Raw genomic sequence first — 19,510 nt, forward strand, 5'->3', positions numbered from 1 at the left:
AGACTGAATTCTGCATGTACTCAGTTCTCTGCAGAGCTACAGCCCATATTTACATGGAGCTGTTGGGCCCTTTCTGTTTCTTCTACAACCAGAAGCTCTCTTATCCCCCTGATGATACTCTCTTTATTCTGTACTGTCTTTTTTTTTTTTTTTTTCCAGCTATGACCATGAGTTAGTGTTTGGTGTCTCCCTGAAGAACATGAATAAAGCTGAGAGGTTGACTTTCGGTGAGTCGCTTATGACCCACGCCATGATCTTCACTGCGGTCTCAGAGAAGGTATGACGCTCAGCCTCCACCACAGCGTTTACACAGGTGGACCTGCATTCTCCTGCAGACTGTTTATCCATCAGAGCTTCATAGTGTAGGTGTTCTTTGTGAAAAGTTAGCTTCCAAGCAAGACATTGTACCTCCGTCACTTGAGGTTTGGCTGCAACTCAGAGGTAGTGAAAATAGGAACTTTCCATGGGGAGCAGAATTTGGGTCAGCAGGGAGTAAGGAAGTAACTGTTTTTCTATAACTTTGAAAGTTCTTGGTGTGAAGGGAACCTGGGAGAAGATAACTTCTATTGAATGAGGAATTAAAATGTGCCCTGAAAGTGTTCGTATCTTGATAATGTGTGTTCAGACTTATCTTCCTTTCATTTGTCATTCAGATTCTTCTGCAGTAAAATGTCAGTAACAGTAATTTGTGGACTCCATGCCCATCCATTACTGGATTTATGCAGAGCTTCGGGAAATTGGATGTAAAGTATTTTGAATTTCCTATGAAATACTCTGAATAGTAACATCACTATTTCTAGGACACACTGTTGGAAACAGCAGCTGAGACTTTATTTTTCACAAAGAAGCCTCCCCATTTCTAGGCTGTAGAAAGGCTATTTGACACCTGTGCTCAGGGATCCTAAGGAAGAAAAGACTTCAAACCACTTAAATTCTTTACTACCACAAGCAAAAGTCTTCTTTTTCTAACCTGTCTAATTCCTGAAAGAAAGTCACAAAATAACGACATCAGAAGGAACTTTTCATAAAATACCATAAGTAATAAAATACTAAAGTAAATAAAATACTACTAAGTTGTTCATATTTATGTTTGGACCTACTAAATTCAGTGTTTATAACTAAAGTTCCTTCAATTAAGGTGAAACTTTTAAATTATTTAGAAAACTGTTAGAAAACAAATCAAAGACCTTGTCATTTCTAGGAGAGGTTTGGCTTTTTATTTTCCATCTGTTATAGAATATTCATATTTTTCCGAATTAATAATCATACATACTTATGTATAAATAAAAATATACATACCATACCATTTTCTCTGGAACTTTCACTCTTTTATTGGCATGGTTTATTAACCTGCTGTTTTTTCCTCAGGGAAATGGAGCTACTTTATATGCTAATGCTAATAGTGTAAAGCAGAACTTATATTATTTCATCTGGAATTTTATAATGAGATTGTTCTCTTCCCTCCAGTTTGAGGTTTCTTTTTGTTTGTTTGTTTTTAACCCTCACATGAGGATATGCTTTTCTTGATTTTGAGAGAGAGAGAGAGAGAGAGAGAGAGAGAGAGAGAGAGAGAGAAGAGAAACATCGGTGTGAGAGAGAAACGTCGATCAGTTGCCTCCCTTGCGGGTCCCGACTAGAGATCAACCCATAACCTAGGTATGTGCCCTGACCAGTAATCGAACCTCCAGACTTTTGGTGTATGGGACAGCGCTTCAACCGAGCCACCCGTCCAGGGCTCCAGTTTGAGTTTTTGACCACTAAAACTAGCTTGCGCTGCATTGGAATGGTAATGCAAAGATAAATGCTGGTTGCTGCATTTTGGGATATTCTTTCTTCTTGCTGATTTCTTAGAATCCCTGTGAGGAAGGTCCAGGTATTATTCTATATTGGTAGATGACAGAGAACATCTTGATCTAGGTCATGCAGGAATTCATCGGCAAAGGAAAGAAGAGGGAGCATTTTCAGACTTATTATAATAAGTAACCTTAGGTAATATAGATTCTGACCATGGTATTTAAAAGTAAAGTAAAGATGGACTAAAATGGGGGGAACAGAAAACCAAAACAGACATTGAATAGGTTAGTCTTAGAATGTATAGTTTAGTGATGCAGTTTTAAAGGTACCTGGGGCTAAAATTCAGGGGTAGTACAGATATGGATGTTTGAACTTGTGGGTTTGGTTGTTGGCTATTTCTGAGACTGAAAATTTCAGAGATCCAAGAAACCTGCCAAGAATAGAGTCAAATCCCATGTAGATGAGACTCATGTAGTTGTGTGCAAGTGTGAGTTGACAGATGAAATCATTAGGAGATAATTCGGAGCCAGCTCTCTTCTCATGCTACAAAGATTTAAGTTGTTTTGACATAAGTGAATGCCCTGGCTAAGCATGAAGGAGAAAAGTCTTTTCCCAAATGGAACCTCTTGTCCCTCTCTGTAAGGATAGTAAAGACTTTAAGTGAAGGTTTTTATGATGTGTATCAGTGTCCCCTTAAGAAGATGAAAATTGACCTTATTTTATTTACGAAGATAGAAGAGGGAGAACAGTATACTGCCTGGGTTTTGTTTTATGAAAACAGTCTTTCTACTTTTGCTTAGCCATTCAATCTCTATTGTATTAAATTTAATATTAGTATAACTGAATCAGTAAAAGCACACATTTGGAGAGTGTCAGTACTTGGTTCCCTTAAATAGGAAATTAGGCAATGATGAGAATGTGTTTGTTTCTTTCTTAAACTGATCGGATCTTAGAATAATTTCTAAAATAAATACATTGGAATGCCTTTGCAAAGAACGCTCATCAATTAAAAGCAAGAGTCCTGGCCTCAGATGGTGTTCACTGCTTTTAGTAATTTAATATTTCGTATTTCTTAGCCAGCTAGCATTTTAATGTGCTTGTTTTCTGTATAGAATACAGTGTAAAGGAGAAAATAATATGATTGCTTTGTTAGGTTCATTGCCTTTTTATCCCAAGTGCTTCAAACACTTCTATTGGAGTATCCCTTTAGTTACAGTAGAAAAGACATGGTCCTGTCATGTATGTGTATCATGGCTGTATAGAGGAGGCTGTTTCTTCTGAGGGGCTGAGGAAAAGCTAAAATTAACATGACACGTCAGCAGGGGAGATCCGGTTTCAAACTATCCACTCTTTTGCAGGATAATGAGGAGGGTGTATTCACGAAATGGAGAGTGGAGAACTCATGGGGTGAAGACCATGGCCACAAAGGTGAGCTTAAGCTGGTAATACCAACGCAGGGTGCCTGGAGTCTGCTCTGCTGTCTGTCTCAAGAGATACGGGTAGAAAGCAGCCCCAAGGAGGAGGATTTTTCAGTCTCGGGTCCCATTGGATAGACTCTTCTCGGGAAAAATCTGAGGAACCAGTTTGCCCCCAGTATCCTCTTGACCAAAATAGCATGCCTGAATCCCCCAGGTTGACACAGACCAGAACGTGCTGGCATTCATTCCAACCCTACCAGACCTCTTTGTACCAGATCACCTTGGCCAATGAGAAGTTGAGTGCTCTTTGCCAGGACACTTGCTATATAGCACTGGGTGCATTTTCATGTATTGCACTAACTCTCTAGAAGTCAGCCTCTGAGTGGGAGAGCGGGATTGTCAAGAAACTTTAGGCATTTATTGGAGACTCTAGGAGTCTTTTCCCCTTTTCTAGAGGAAAAGAATGTTTTGGTTACTGGTTAGAACTATTTTATTCTGACAAAACCCAGGCAGAAGTCATAAGTAAATGATAATAATTAGACTTAAAGAACACCCCACATGTAATATATGAGTTGTAGAAAAATAAAAAAATGTAGATAAAAAGAAAAATATAAAAATCTCTAATATTACCACCCACAGATCACCATTAACAGTTTAGGCCCGGCAGTGGTTCTCAACCTTCCTAATGCTGCGACCCTTTAATACAGTTGTGGTGACCCCCAACCATAAAATTATTTTTGTTGCTATTTTATAACTGTAATTTTGCTATTGTTATGAATTGTAATGTAAATATCTGATATGCTATATGTGTTTTCCGATGGTCGCGACCCACAGGTTGAGAACCGCTGGTTTAGGGTATGTTTTTCTTGCAAATTTTTGAGACCATGTTTTTAAAGACTGTTTTTCATAATAAATAAAAGCCTTTTAAGGAGCTTTTATGCTTTAATTTTTACGATTTCACACCAAAAGTGGTGACTACTATAGAGTATTATGCATGTGTGCATGTGTTTGCACGTGTGCTAGGTGCTAGTGTTATTTTGTAGCCGCTCTTTTTCAGATTTCATATTCCTTACTTTCAGCCAGTGGATTCAGGCTAGGGAAAGCACATTAATCACAGCTTACTGGACTAGATAGAAGACTGGGAGGATGTGATAGAGAAGCTAGTAAGATTCCCAGACACTTGGAAATTTTCTTTAAAAAAAAGAAAATAGAGATCGCAGCAAATCTTGGCCCGTTGCCTCCCTCTGTGTTTAGAACAGTGATTTTTCCAACTACGTTCCTCAGAGCGTGAGGATTTCCAAAGGTGAAGGGTGGAGGGGGAGGCGGAGTGGGGAGGTCTAGAAGTGAGCAGGTGGAGCGTCAGTGTTTAAATGTGAAGACGTCTGTCTTAGAAGAGCCCGTTAACTTGAGTTTGAACTTGACCGTCTTCTGCGATTGGGCAGCACAGGCCTATATAGAATGGCCAAAACCTGAAGGCCATCTGTCGTCCCAAGTCTTCCTCTCCCCATGAAATGGTCATTGGTGGGCTTGGCTGACTGTCCCTGGATCTGCTGTGACGCTCAGCAGCTCAGTGCTTATATGTAAATAAGCACAAGTGTTATTAGAGCATTTCTGTTCATCAGGATAGTTGCACGCCCCCCTTCTGTGATTTCTGTTATTCCTGATGCCGTGGAGCTTGTTAAATTACTGTTACCTATTAGAGTGCAGCATATACTTTTTGCTTAGAAACAAACTGTTTTAATCCTCACCTGAGGATATAGTTATTCATTTGAGAGAGAGAGAGATAAAAAAACATGAATGTGTGAGAGAAACATCACACCCATCAGTGGCCTCCTGCACACACCCTGGCTGGGCATTGAACCGAAACCTTTTTGGTGCTCAGGACGACACTCCAGCTGACTGAGCCACCTGCCTGGGCTGCAACGTGTTTTTTAATCGGTGATTTCTTGTAAGATTAATTTCATTCTAAGGCAAATACACATTGGGATCATGTGGAGAGGGGTATAAATCTTAAAGCTAGCAGAAGGTTTAAAAATAAACCATTTACAATTTAGTTCTATCTGTAAGTTGAAGATAGTTAAGAAAGGAATGCAAGGGAATAGCTTATCTTGAATGGAAAGGATTTGCTATTTATAACATTTCAAAACATAAAATATTGCTTCAGATGAACCTCATAGCTCGTTTCATTTTGGTCTGATTTGGTCCCTGTACTTGGGTTTGTTATAGAAGTTAGTGTCTAGGAAAAGGACTTAAGTTATGGTTTGTTTAGATGAGCCTGGATCAGTTGGATTGCTTCTGTGACATGTTTCTATCTTTAATAGTCACTGAGTTTGTAGATGGCATTGAGGTCCATTTAAGAGAGGATAAACACTTGTAAAGCCAGGCAAATACTTGGTGTTTTGGACAGTGTGAGTTATTGTTTTTATTACTTTGAACCTAAATACCTCCTCTTAAAGAGGATTCTGGCCACATTGCTAATTTTCTTTTCCATTCAGCTGTACTTCTCGACTCCAACTCAGCACAACTTTTGCTTTTGCTGACTAATTCTTTCTGTTATTACAGTTGTCCCTCTGTGTCCACAGGGGATTGGTTCTAGCACCCCCTCAGATACCAAAATCCACCTATGTGCAAGTCCCTTATATAAAATGGTGTATTTGCATAAAACCTACACACACCCTCCTGTATACTTTAAATCATCTCTAGATAGTATATACTAATACATAATACAGTGTAAATGCTTTGTAAATATCTGTTATACTGTTACCTTTAGGGAATAATGACAAGAAAAGAAAGTCTATGTTTTGTACAGACACAACCATTGTATGCCTAACTATATCAGCGACAACATAACTTTTCCCCCCAAAATATTTTCCATCTGCGGTTGGTTGAGTCCATGGGAGCAGAACTGGTGGACACAGAAGGCTGTATGCTGAAAGAGCTGAGGTCTTGATCTTGATGATCTGCCTGTAATCCTTCCTGGTGAAATCTGCAGCTGTCCAGTTAAGATTAAAGTAACTTTTTTTGTTTTTCGAATAACCGAAATGCCTGAGATTATACAGAGCAAAGCATTTCAGTAGAGAGCCAAGAGATAAGAAATTGAACTGAGTGGGGGTAGGGAATAGTTCGTTCAAAGCCAAAATAAATTATTCCCATATAGTTCTTGGTAATGAAGGCTTAACAGGAAGGAAGGAAAGAAAACATGATCTAATTTAGTTGGCACACTTGGCCTGACCTTCGGAGCGTGTGCAGCATGTTGTTACACTGGTGATGTGTGTTTATCCCAGCTGGGCCTTCCTGTCCGTCATCCTGGTTGGTATTGGTGAGCATGCCTGAGGCAGAGCCTCTGTTTGTGTTCTCTAGGGAGACGTGACAGTCTTAAACAGCACTGATGGCATTTTGCTTTTATAGATAACATTGTTAATAGTTTGTTCCCATTCTCTTTGGGATTTCTGCCGGCTAAGATAGATGGTTTCTGCGTGGCTGGTGTGGTTCAGTGGTTGAGCATCCACCCATGAACCGGCCAGGGTTGCAGGCTCGGTCCCCAGTAGGGGGCGTGCAAGAGAAAGCCAATCCATTGATTCTCTCTTATCATTGATATTTCATTGATATTTCTCTCCCGCTCCCTCTCCCTTCCTCTCTGAAATCAGTAAAAACTTAAAAAAAAAAAAAGATTGATGGTTTCTAATACACGCTAGAGGTAAAGAGAAGAGAGATACCTGGGCAGCCTTGCCCTCTCCCCAGTCTTGGCTTTAGTCTTTCCCCTTGGTCATGTTCATGGTCCTTCCTGTCCAGAGACCACTAAGGAAATCATTCTTACCGTGAGAGATATTAAAGGAGAAATTAATTCTTGTCTTACTGGGCCCTTTGTATTACTTCATGTTGGTGAAGGCTGATTCCTTGGGACTGAAAATTGGATGCATATCTAACATATTGAACAACCAACGTGGCTTTCTTTCCTCCCCTGTTTCTTGAAATACTTGACTCTGCATTTTGTAACTTGTTTATGGATTATGTCAGAAACTGATTTCAAATTGGATGAAGGAACAGACCTTGGAATGTTACGTTGTCTTTCATTTTGAAAAATGTATAGACTTGTTAGAGTAACTTTCATACTCCTCAAGCCGAGGCCACCCTGCTCCGATACTGGAGCCCATTTTCTTAACCACTCTGTGCTTCCTCTCAGCTTCTCGGTTCTAGTGTAGCATCTAGTGCACTCATGGGACTAACAGGTAACTTCATGATCTTTTTCTTTACCAGAAACTAGTGACTGAGGGGACATAAAACTGTATAAAGGATCTGAAGACATCGTGTAAATGTCTGATGTCAGGAGAAAGGGCTCTTAAAGCACCGTTTTGGCTGCAAATATGAGGGAGGGCCGGGGATTCCTGAGCGTTTATGTCTAAAGTTAGTACATTGTGAGTTGTGCAAGGAAGGAACTATATATAATCACCCTAAATTCCCCAGAATTATTTTGCAAATGCTGCTTTGTAATATTTTTTTTTAATTTTTTATCATGGGCAATTTCAAGCATATATAAAGTAAACAAAATAGAATTAAGAACACCACCCCCACCCATGGGCCCATCACCCAGTTTCAGTAGTTATCAACCTTCTACCATGATTACAACAGTGTTTTTGGTAGTTAATAAATTCCTAGATGGTCTTTCTAATGAACCAGTCTTAGATGGAATTTCTTTATGATTGGTTTACATAGTCATGCGATGGCGTTCCAGCCCTGAAGTCTGGAACAGCAGAGCTCTGAGTGTGGAATTACAGCACAGTTCTTAATGCTTGTTTAGCCTAGTTTCTTAATATGCTAAATAACTTTCTTTTTAAAATGTGTTTGTATTGATTTCAGAGAGGGAGAGAGAGATAGAAACATCAGTGATGAGAGAAGCACTGATCGACTGCCTCCTGCACACCCCCTACCAAGGAACAAGCCTGCCACCCTGGTGTGTGCCCTGACTGGAAATCAAATCGTGATCTCCTCGTTCATGGTTGATGCTCAACCACTGAGCCCCCCGGCTGGGCTAAGTAACAGTTTTTAAGTGAGGGTCAGGCGAGCGTTATTTTCTGTTTCTTCAATGGTCACTGTAAGAAATCTTTATATTTTTTGAAAGTCTGTCTCTTCTGGTTTTAATTTTGAACCAAGATTGATGTTTCATTTTTCAAATTGTTTTTGTGGCTTTCAGATACATGAATGTCTGATATTGGTTTTAACCTGCATTCTTCATATTTCCTTATAAATAAGCCTCTCTGTTTCTGATTTCATTTTAGTAAAATTTCCAGACTTCCTCCTACAGGGGAGTCTCAGGACGATTTCAGCTAGAGACTTTGGCATATTAGAGGCTAATCTGGAAAGAAGTGTGTGTGTGTGTGTGATTCAGGTTATATCTAGGCTTCTGCTTCCTGAAAACCAGTAGTATGGCCTTTAATTGCCTCGCCAGCCAAATTACCCAGGTGATTTTGGAGATATGGCCACAGCGAGGTACAAAAATCACCATAGGCTTCCTGTAACATTACACTATGGAACCAGGAGACAGTTACCACTTTCTGAGTTGTAAATGCTCCACAGTAATTTAACTCCTTATATTTCACATTCTCTATCAGTAACATGTATACTTAATGCTTCCTTTTGAAGTCCTACAGCTTGTCTATATCCATCAAATGAAATGATGTGTGAAAGCAGTTTTCAAACTGTACACTGTTATACAATTCTAAAGAGTTTGATGAATATTCCATATTTCTGTCAGAGAGCCTCAGGACATGTAGTTCATAGCATCTTGCTTGATAAGAATTCAAAGTTTGCTAAAGTATTTGTATTTATTTTTCCTCACGACTTCAACGTAGAGTAACTTGGGATATGTACAAGTGTTACAGCCAAAGGTGATCCTGAGTGGGGGGGCGGGGGGCGTGAAAGGATTGAGAAAAGACAGACAAGAGAATGAAAGCTGGGTCTCGATGGGACGCTGCTCCCTGATGAGGAGACAGCACCCACGCCCACAAGCCGTGTCTTCATTTTATAGCAGATGCCACGAGGCAAAGTAGGGGCGTGATCACGTTGTTTACAGCATTCTCGTGAGTTCCAACCCTACTCAACTACATGCACCCGAACTCTATCACAAGGCACGTGGGGCCACGTGTTCGGACCATAGGTTCAAGGTTACAGCTATAGCCGTTGGCTATAATTGTGCTGGGAGGGCCCTGCCCTCCAGCTGGGACTTGCACGTGGCCATGAGAGGACCCTGTCACTTCATTAGTCCGAGGCTTGAACCTGGCCAAAACACTGTAGCCGCGCCCCACATACAAGAGTTTTATACCCGTGTTTTATGTGGGGGAAAAATCTGGAAACTTAGAGTGTTTCCACTATAAGTTTCCTCAGTTGCACAGTGTCAGAGAATTGGGATTCAGATTTCTTAATTTCACACAGGCAGGTTCCCCAAAAATGTCCATTGCCTGTAAGAGATAACTGATTATTTGCAGATCTGTTTGAGATTCAGTTTTGGATTTCTAGCACAGATATAGTAACTTACAGACAGTATTGAGCTGAATTTGCTGAAACGAGAAAATTACATGAGCTAAAAGCAGAGGCTTCTGGTTTCCTGGAAAAGGGCAGGACACAAATTTGTTGTGTCACCTCAGGGTTTTCCTGCCTCCAGGCCTGGGACACGTGCTGCTGCCATCCAGTGTGGGTATCTGAGCTCCTGCAGGGGGACTGCTCATCCTCCATTCTTTATTCACTGAGGAGCCTGCATGGCTGGGCTAAGGATGGTGCATTTGCCTGGAACAGGAAGCATGTGCCCTCAGATTGGCTCCTGCCTTCTTATCAAACTGCGTGACGAGGAGAGGCTACTGACTAGGAGAGGAGGCAGCTGTGGGAAGAGGCCTGAGACCAGGCGGCAGGCTCAGGGAGAAGTCCCCTCCCACTTCACGGAGTTGTATGCGTGTGTTGCTCTTTCTTGTAGAGAGGATCTGTTATTTTCACCAGATTGTCTCCAACCTGTGTTTGCATTCGTTTGAGAAGGATGGGGACTTTAAAGCGTAGAACCTGGAGCCGACGACATTGATACGCATCCTGGCAATTCTACCTTTTGCCCGTTTAGCCTTGGCCATGGCCTTGAACCTGACTAAGCCTTAGTTTCCTTGGCTATAAACGGGGGTAAGAGCCCGCGCCGGTTTGGCTCAGTGAACAGAGCATCAGCCCTCGGACTGATTCCGGTCAAGGGCACGTACCTTGGTTACAGGCTTGATCCCTGGCCCTGGTCAGGGGGTGTGTGGGAGGCAACCAATCAATGTGTCTCTCTCACGTTGATGTTTCTCTCTTTCTCTCTCCTCCCCTCCCTTCCACTCTCTAGAAAAATCAGTGGAAAAATATCCTCAGGTGAGGATTAACAAAAATAAAAGTTTTATAAATGGGGATGATAATCGTATATCTCCATTGTGAGAACTGTGCCAGGCAGATACGAAGTGCTCACAACATTAGCTCTCATTGTGACTGTTGTTAATGTTGTCTGTAGACAAACGAGGGCAGGAGAGTGAGCACATAAGGCTCCTTAACCTTTCCCTTCGAGAGGAGGGCTGACCTACCCTGGTTCTAGCTTTAGCTCCAAGAAGGCAGGACCTGGTGCAGCCGGTACGCGACAGCACAGTTTACTGGTGGATGACTCGTCATGGGGGCCTCGTTTCGTGTGAGAAGCAGAGGAGGTGAGTGCGCCCAGTGCTGAGGGGAAACCACTAGCAATAGCATCGCCTCCCTTTTGTTGGCGGGATGCGGGGAACCGTGCACAGGCCGTGGTGAGATGAGTGTCCCTGACCCTCAGAGGAGCTGATGCGCACCTGGGACACAGGAAGAGAACGTGAGGGGCCTGGGAAGTGGCACAGTGACGTTCCTGGTGTGCTCCTCAGGCTGTGAGATACAGGACAAGTAGCCTGAGAAAAGCAGAAGAGGTGATTTCTCCAAGAAGGCAGACGACAGGAAGAGGACGAACCAGGGAGGGCTCCCTGGGCGGGGAGACAGGAGGAAGACGTGAAAGCTGCGGTTATTGGAACGGGAGGAGTCAGAGAAGCCAGGGGACTAGATGACGTCAGGGGAACTTGGTGGTCAGTAGCACTGCAGCAGAGCAGTCCGAGAATGAGTCAAGGAAGAGGCTTTGGGGTTGGGTTTTAAGAGTTTTTGGAGACGTTCGGAGGGTGGAGGATGGTGGTAGCCCAGGGGTCCTGTGATGCCTCTTCAGTCCTCAATCCCTTCAAATGCTTGGGGGGGGGGGGGGGATTGTAACTGGGACGGTTGTGGTTGTAAATCTTGCAGCATAAGGTGTTAGTAATGTATTATAAGAACAAATGTGTAAACCATAAACACAAGAATAAGCATAAAATATTACAGGGGATAAACTGCATGGGAGATGGTGATGAGAAATGTGAGGCTCCTGGGCAATTCTTCAGGGGTGAGCGGTGTTTTCGGAGAGAGGTTAGGGTTGTGGCTTTTTTGGAAAGGAAGTAAAACGGTAGCCGGAAAGGGCAGCTCCAGGCACGTGCAGCATCTTTGGGCAGGTCTGAGGCGTCAGTCCAAGAAACAACGCGGCCTGCCACCCCCTCCGTGGGGCTCTGGAGGAGTGATCAGAATGAGGCTTTGCCTGAAACGGATCGGAGGAGTGATGGTTGGGGTCAGAGAGAAGTCATTGAATTTCTGCGGGAAAACAGAACCTTGGATGACACCTGAATTTCCCTCTCCTGTCCTGCAGCAAGATCCTGGCAGATTCCTGTGCTCAGACTTGCCCAGGGAGGGGAATTCAGACTGGGGTGTTGCCTCCCCTCCTGAGCCGAGGGGGACAGGCTTCTGGACTCGCAGCAGGAAGTGCAACTTCTCCTGCTGAACTTCATTGTGGTTTGATGGTTTAAAGAAACACAACCCGCAAATCAAAGCATCTCTCTTTCCCTACCACACTTTCCACCCTGCCTGTCTCCTAGTAGACTTACCAGGGAGACAGTATCTTCTGTAACTTATTTCTGAAAGAAGCCACAGTTCATATCCAGCTCTAAGGATGCTATCAGCAAAAGGTGCAGGAGCAGGAGTTGTGTCCTCACCACGTACTTTTGTGTTTACTCTGGAGGAAAAAGGACCCCCTTCTCAGATCACTGTCCAAATGTCTGTCTCAGAAGTGGTGATTTTGGTTCCCTTCCTCTGGTTGTGGGTTGTTTGGGTTTTTTGGGGGGGGGGGTGGGGGGGGGCGCGTGTGGAGTTAGCATCCAGCCCGTGCTTTCTCCATTCTTCTGAATACATACACTTGGCATCTGATTTAAAGAGACAAAAGACCTCTTAAACAGACCCTATGAAAACTAGGCACGTGGCCATTGATATGGGGGGGCGGGGGTGTGAGCAGATGAAACTGGTTCCGAAGAGCTAGGTGCCTAAGCTGATTACACGCTGTTACCTGTTGCCAGAGCCATAGCTGTCTGCCTCTTTGCTGTTGAGTGTTCTGTTGGAGGAAGCCGAGCCCCATGAAAAAGACTGAATTTGAGTTAAGACCTGGATTTGAGTGTGGGCTTTACTTACTGGCTGCGTGACTTTACACAGCTCTGGCTGCCTTATTATGTTGTTGTGAGGATTAAAATCAAAACAAGGATAGTGGATATGAAATTGTATTGTGAAGTGTCGGGTCCCTACAGACGTGTGTGTGTGTGTGTGTGTGTGTGTGTTTGTGTGTTTTGCTTTCTAAAGTGTAATACATTTAATAAATAATAAAATATATTTAATAAATAGTACAATTAATATTTACATTTAATAAAATTCCAAAATCAGAATACAAAAACATATGTAAGGAGGAGTCTTGTTTCCTGCTCTTCTCTCAGGCTACCATTTCTGTTCGTTTCTCTTACATTTTCCAGTGTGCTAGTGCACCAAAGGTAGCATTCCTCATACCCTGCTTTGCATCTTGCTTCCACTTCACTTACCCGGCATGTCTTGGAGTTTCCTTATCAGTACGTTTCCACGCCACTGCAGCTTCATCGCCTTCCATTGTCTGTACCATAGTTTATTTAACCGGTTCCTGCACTAACAGAACTTGGGTGTTTCCAGACTTTTGCTGATACAAACAGTCTTGCAGTGAATTTATGTATATATACAATGCTGAGAATAGTGTCTGACACATAGTAAAAGCTAAACAAGTATTGTCATTGTGGGTAAGTAGATACAGAATGCATGTTTTATATTGTGTGCATGCAAGTACTGTGTGTCTGTAGGATAAAGTCCCAGAAATGGCATTACTTAATGTAAAGGGTAAATAGATGCATTTGAAATTTTTCTCAGTATTACAAAATGCCATTCATAGGGATCGTGTCATTTTACACATTTACAACATACTTCGTCAGCGATGTCCAACTGGTGTATATATACCACAAGAACTTTTAAAACATACGTGTGTGGCAATACACTGGTTGACTGTTCAGTAGGTGCCAGATATTTCATGTTCTAAAAATTCTTGTGGCACATCGGTTGAAAATCGCTGCTCTCTATAAATGTAAGGTATTAGGGCATGATTTGTGCAGCGGGTACCTAACAAGTGGTTGATAAATTGTCACTACTTAGTTATCTGTTAAAATTGTGTATGTTCATAATTGGGGGCTAGACTGTGTCCAGGCCTTAGTGAATGATGAGTTTTTCATTGAGTCTATGTTTCTAATGTTTTCTTACCACTCAGCCTACTTTTTTCTCTTATTTTTTCATTATCATAGCAGAAAAATGTTTATATAATACCAAATTTGGAAACCATAAAGGAAAAGATTGATAAGTTTGACTTCATAAAAATAAAAAGGTTTAGTAGATTCGAAGATATGAAAAGCTAAATTAGAAGGCAAATGACATAACTGGAAAAATGTTTGCAACCATTATTATAATGAAGGATGTAACAAAGATTTAGTTACAAAAATGTTTATAGCAGTGTTGTTCTTAAGCACGAAAAGGCAATCTAGGTTCCATCAGCGAGGGATTGATGTACATTTCCGATTACCCATATAAATTCAGCACCTAGACATTATGATGTAAATAGATATACTAGTAACTTTGTTTATCAACATGAAAAGAACAATATTGGAAAACAGCACGTATGATACTTTGTAATAAAGGAGTGCGTATATCTCATTTTTATTAAATGTATAGAGCCTACATGCAGAAACTATCCAAGATCTGTGTAAAATTGGAAGAGGGCTTATTCCATTGTAGGCAGTTTTAAAATTTACATTTGTCTTCTTCTCTTTCTCATCCACCTCTTTCTCCTGCTCCTCTTCTTCCTTCTCCTCTTTCTCCTTCTCCCATGTTTCCAAAATTATTTATAACGAGCATGAATTATTTGGGTAATCTTTAAAGGCTAAAAAAGCAATAAAACATTCCAGACATTTAGAGGAGGGAAATCACCCACCCTCCTGTATAAAATTATAATTTTATTTTTTATGCCCCCCCCATATATCTCAATTTGTAACATAGTTGTAATAAAAGAAGATATGCTATTTTTATGTTCTTTACTTTTGTCACTTTTAAACGTTTTCCCATGTTACTCCACAGTCTCCACAATGTCGTGTTAAATGACGAATGTCCTGTCGAGTGGCTTCTCACTGTCTTTTAGGAAGTTTAATTGTGACATAAGTGTCAGTGGGGATTTTGCCTTCTCCCCGGAAACCTTTCTTCAGACTGGAGTCCTCACGGTCAGGTGTACGATCGGTGGTGACTTACTGAGGCCCCAGGAGTCCGGCTTCCTTAAGTCCACGCTGCCAGGCAGGTCCATCAGAGCAGAACACAGGCCTCGATTTCCTCATACCCCTTTTGCAAAACAGCAGCAACAACCAAAATTACCCACACATAGCTCGTTAGCGGGGTGAAATACTGCATAGAACAAAGCCAGGAAATATATAAAATATATCTAATTTATAAGTGATAATATATTCGTCACCTTAATCTCGTCTTAGATCTCTGGTAGGATTTCAGAAAACTTTTCTGAGCTAACGTGGCCACTTTGATTGGAGGCAAGTTGCAGCCTCTAGCCCAGGGGTGGGCAAACTTTTTGACTCGAGGGCCACAATGGGTTCTTAAACTGGACCGGAGGGCCGGAACAAGAGCATGGATGGAGTGTTTGTGTGAACTAATATAAATTCAAAGTAAACATCATTACATAAAAGGGTACGGTCTTTTTTTTTTAGTTTTATACATTTCAAACCGGCCGGATCCGGCCCGCGGGCCGTAGTTTGCCCACGGCTGCGTCTAGCCTGTAAGCCCTCTCTCTGGCCACTAGAAAACGTCCTTCCCCAAGGAAAAAGGGAAAGAAAAGAGAAATCTGGTGCAGGGATCCCCAGGTTAAACTTCCTCTGAAACTAACGCGTTTGGAACATTCTGTGGCTGCGTGAACTTGGCCTGACCGTTCTAGAGCCTGATTCGCAGACACTGTTTCTCCCTTTACAGAAGATGCTGCCCTGTCTCTTACAAACACAGAACCATTGCCGGCTTCTTTGTGGGGCTGTTTACTCATTTGACTTCTCAGTGTGTGTAAACAAGGCATTAAAGTTCAAACAGAATTTAATTTCTCCGTCATTCCTGAAGCTGACTTCCTTTACCCGCTCATCTTTCTGTTTCCCTACATGTAACCTTGGCGTCCCTGCAGCAGACTTGCCTTTTCCTTTTTCCTCGGGAAACATCTTTTTCTGATGGCCAGGGGGCTTCCAGGTTAGAAGCCGCAACTTTCCTTGGATAAAATGGCCACTGAAAAGCTGCCTTACACAGCCCTCACTTGGCTTGCAGACATACTGATCCTAATCTTCTCCGTCCAACCCCAGGACGCGCAGCACCGACAGCTACAGCAGCCACAAGTTCATTATCTGCTCGGACCGCAATTACTTGGCAGCCCCCTAGACTATGAGGTTTTTGTGGGCCCCAAAGAACTCATATCCTGCAGAGAGAGACTAATCACGGCAGGTCCTCCGGGCAGGGACACTGGAAGGGAGGGTTGCGATTGATAGGAGTTTTAATTTTGAGGACTTAATCTGATCGGCTTTTGGAACAAGATGTGTAGATGTACTTACTGTCCATTTTCTCTGTGTAGTCTCTGAAGACTCATTTGATGGTGCGGTGATAGTATTGTCATAAGGGCACAGAACGTTATTACATGGCTCTGCCCCTGCCCTTCACCTGCCTCACTGCCCAGGGCTACTCTGAGGATTTATTCAGCCTGCACTGTGGTAAGGGGAGGACGACCCATGTCTCAAGTGGTGCCGTGCTTAGTAATCTGGTCTCCTGCCCACTGGAAGCTCCTCATTGGGAAGGCAGATACCGAGTTCCTTGGCCGTTACTTAAGATGCAGTAAGAAACGGAAACGGTGCAGGCTGGCCCTTCTAGCTTTGGTTGCTAGAACTCAGTGGCAGTAGCTTAGGTGATGGTAGGGGCCAGGTCCTGACTGCCGGACACAAGCAAAGCCAGGGACTCTGGGATATAGAACAAAGACAGAACCCAGAAGCGGCACAGGCTCCGGGGTTTGTCTGTGCCCCCTTCCCTGCCTCCTGCTGGGGGAAGGAGCCCTGGGTCCAGAGGCTGGCCCCAGGGAGCAGGGTGTGTGCCCTTAACCGCCTGGGCCTGGGCCCGGGAGCTCCTTCCAGGGCATCTGCTGAGGATGGACATGCGGGGCCACATCAGGATGAGCTGGCCTTGACTTCTGTCAGAGACCAAGAGCAGAGCTGGGTACAGATGACCTCACAAAGCAGCTGTGTCTTCAATTAAGTAATGTCCTCGGGCACACCATTTAGCTTACAACATTAGACTTGCCATCATGTCGCTTTTAATGATTTAAAACAGCCTTGCTTTTAGAGCAGCAGTTCTCAGGGTACGATCTGAGGACCCTTTCAGGGGTCTGCAAGGTCTTCCCTCTCCTCTGTGTGAGGTCAGATTTTCTCCTTCAGCTTCAGCCAGAACAGCAGACTGAAGACAAAGGCAGATGCAGGAGTCCAGCTGTCTGCTGTGAAGCCAGGCGTTACATTATAAAACAATACCACTCTTCTAGCTAAAGTTTATTTTACTTTGGTGAATATAATAATTTTTTCCTAAAAATGTGTTATTTGTATTTATAGTTCTTAAATTCTTATTTTTATATGCATTAATATTTTAAGCTTTCTGTTTAATTTCTATTATGGCAAATCGCAGTAGTTGTAACCCACATACACAACGTTTTGGGTTCTCAGTGTGCAGTCTTGGTCCTGGGCACAAGACCTTTGAGACCTGCTGCACTGGAGGACACCTTAGGAGAAATACCTGCATCTTCTCCCCCTTTCTCTTCGTCCTGCGTAGTGAGAACTGAGACAGCACAGACCTAGATCTGCTCAAACGCTTTCAGAGAAAATTGGCTCGTGTCTGGAGTGGAGGCCAGCCAGGGTCAGATGATGATGACGGCGGTGACCGCTAGTCCCTGAGTCCTTGGATGTGGAGGCTCCTGCAGGGCCCTGGCTCTTTCGCTTTAATTTTCCTCTTTATGTTTACAACCGCTTGGGTGAAGCATTCCCCCCGTTTAACTTTGTTGGAAGTATGTTCCTGAAGGGGAATCTGTGCTGTCCTAGTGGAACCTGAGATACAGGTTAATCTTCCTGAGGAACAGGAAATCTCCAGGATGGATCCCTGCGGACACCACTCCTTCTCTCAGCCCAGCTCTCAGCTGGGAGTTAGTTCAGCCGTGTCTCTGGAGTCCTGCCCACAGAAGGATCCGTAAACTGGGGAAGAGAGGGTGAGCAGCGGACTCAGTCTTCCAGTTCTGCCTGCTCCTTGTCACAGGTTTCCTCCAGGAAAGTGGGGACTGTGCTATTACCTGATTCCTATAGTATCATCTGCAAATGAGTGGCTACTTGGGAATGACCCCTTCATGGCTGTGGCGGGACAGAGAGGAAGGAAGGAGAACAGCCTGTGATGCTGAGAAGGAGGGGAGGGTAGGGAAGGCACTGGTGACCCTAGAGAATGAGCCCCTCGGTGTGGCTGTATGAACAAGAAGCATTTCCGACTGCCCTCTGGGGGCATCCATTCACCTTCAGTGAGGCAGCCTGGACGGTGCAACAGCACAGAACCTGGTAGCAGCCTAGGTCCCAGCCCAGCTCTGAACCTCAGCTGTGTGACTCTGAGCCCAGATTTCTAATTGGTAGAGCCACGCCTGTCCTGTCTGCTTCACAGAGTCGCTAATACGGCTTAGATTCGGTGAGATTATGGCTGGGAAAGCAAAACACAGGTACAGACACCGTTTGTGAAAAGGCTCCTCTTTAGTGCTACCCAGTGTCTGCTGCTTGGCCCTTGCCCCCTGTGCTCACGAGGCTTCTCTCGCTCCAGGTTACCTGTGCATGACTGACGAGTGGTTCTCCGAGTATGTCTACGAAGTTGTGGTGGACCGGAAGCATGTCCCTGAAGAGGTGCTGGCTGTGCTGGAGCAGGAGCCTGAGGTCCTGCCCGCCTGGGACCCCATGGGGGCGTTGGCCAAGTGACGCTGCCTCCGGCTCTCTCCTCCTCCCCCGGGACCTGGAGCAGCGGCCAAGGACAGCTCCGGGACCTGAAGCCAAAGTTACACAGGTGACTGTGCGCTCCCACGGGTCACAGTCAGACCCTTGGATTTCTCCTCCAGGAACCTCGCGGGGAAGTGTGCTTTCTGTTGAAACAAATATTCTTAAAGAAAATAAAGGGAAAGATCGGGTCGCACTATCTGTTCTCCTCATCTCCAACAGCTCAGGATCTCTTCGCATTTTAATCCGATGTAATTGTGTGTCTTAACTCTGTCAGGAAGGTTTGGTTCTGGGTCTGCTTCAGTAGGACAGGAGAGGATGAGCAATTGAGGAGCACGGAGAGAAACGGACCTGTTTCTCCTCGTTCCTAGAGTAGAGTTGGGGGAGGGTTACCCTATGATTTGAGCTCTCAGAACTGCATGCTGCCTGACTGTATCACCGTCCCTCCCAGATGGCAGTCACCGAATTCAGTTTTCTCAAGGGGATTTTATGTCTCTAATCGCCCAGGGTGAGAGGTTGATCAAGTCCAACAAGTTTCCTTCCTATTGATCTGAACTGTGGGGGGCACAGCTCTTCTTGAGTCGGAGTTAAGTAGAGGCTTAGAGAAAGCTGAGTGAGAGAACAACCCAAACCTTATCATGGTCTGAATTACAGCGATTAGGAGGTGCTCTAGCCAAACGGTTTAACTTCTGCCTCTGGACTTGGGAGCTGGGTGGGCAGGAGAAGGTGAAACCCATGCTTTCTGACAACTAGATGGTGCTGAGAAGCTTTTGAATAAAATACTTTGTTAAA

The 19,510-nt window shown here is 43.7% G+C and overlaps 1 protein-coding gene across 2 annotated transcripts in view; it reads left to right on the forward strand.

Moving 5' to 3' along the window:
- The window catches only part of BLMH (bleomycin hydrolase), a 41,454-nt gene extending 21,944 nt beyond the window's left edge, over window positions 1-19,510 (forward strand). The window contains exons 10-12 of one of the 2 annotated variants that reach the window (XM_081109034.1): window positions 160-277; window positions 3,153-3,222; window positions 18,552-19,510. In XM_081109034.1, coding sequence (XP_080965160.1) covers window positions 160-277; window positions 3,153-3,222; window positions 18,552-18,703 — 340 coding nt within the window. In that variant the 3' untranslated portion in view covers window positions 18,704-19,510. The remainder of the gene's footprint in view (window positions 1-159; window positions 278-3,152; window positions 3,223-18,551) is intronic. The other variant, XM_081109035.1, reaches the window with a different exon arrangement.

The sequence above is a fragment of the Myotis nattereri genome (assembly GCF_964212035.1).
Source record: "Myotis nattereri genome assembly, chromosome: 16".
In the NCBI taxonomy this organism is placed as follows: Eukaryota; Metazoa; Chordata; class Mammalia; order Chiroptera; family Vespertilionidae; genus Myotis; species Myotis nattereri.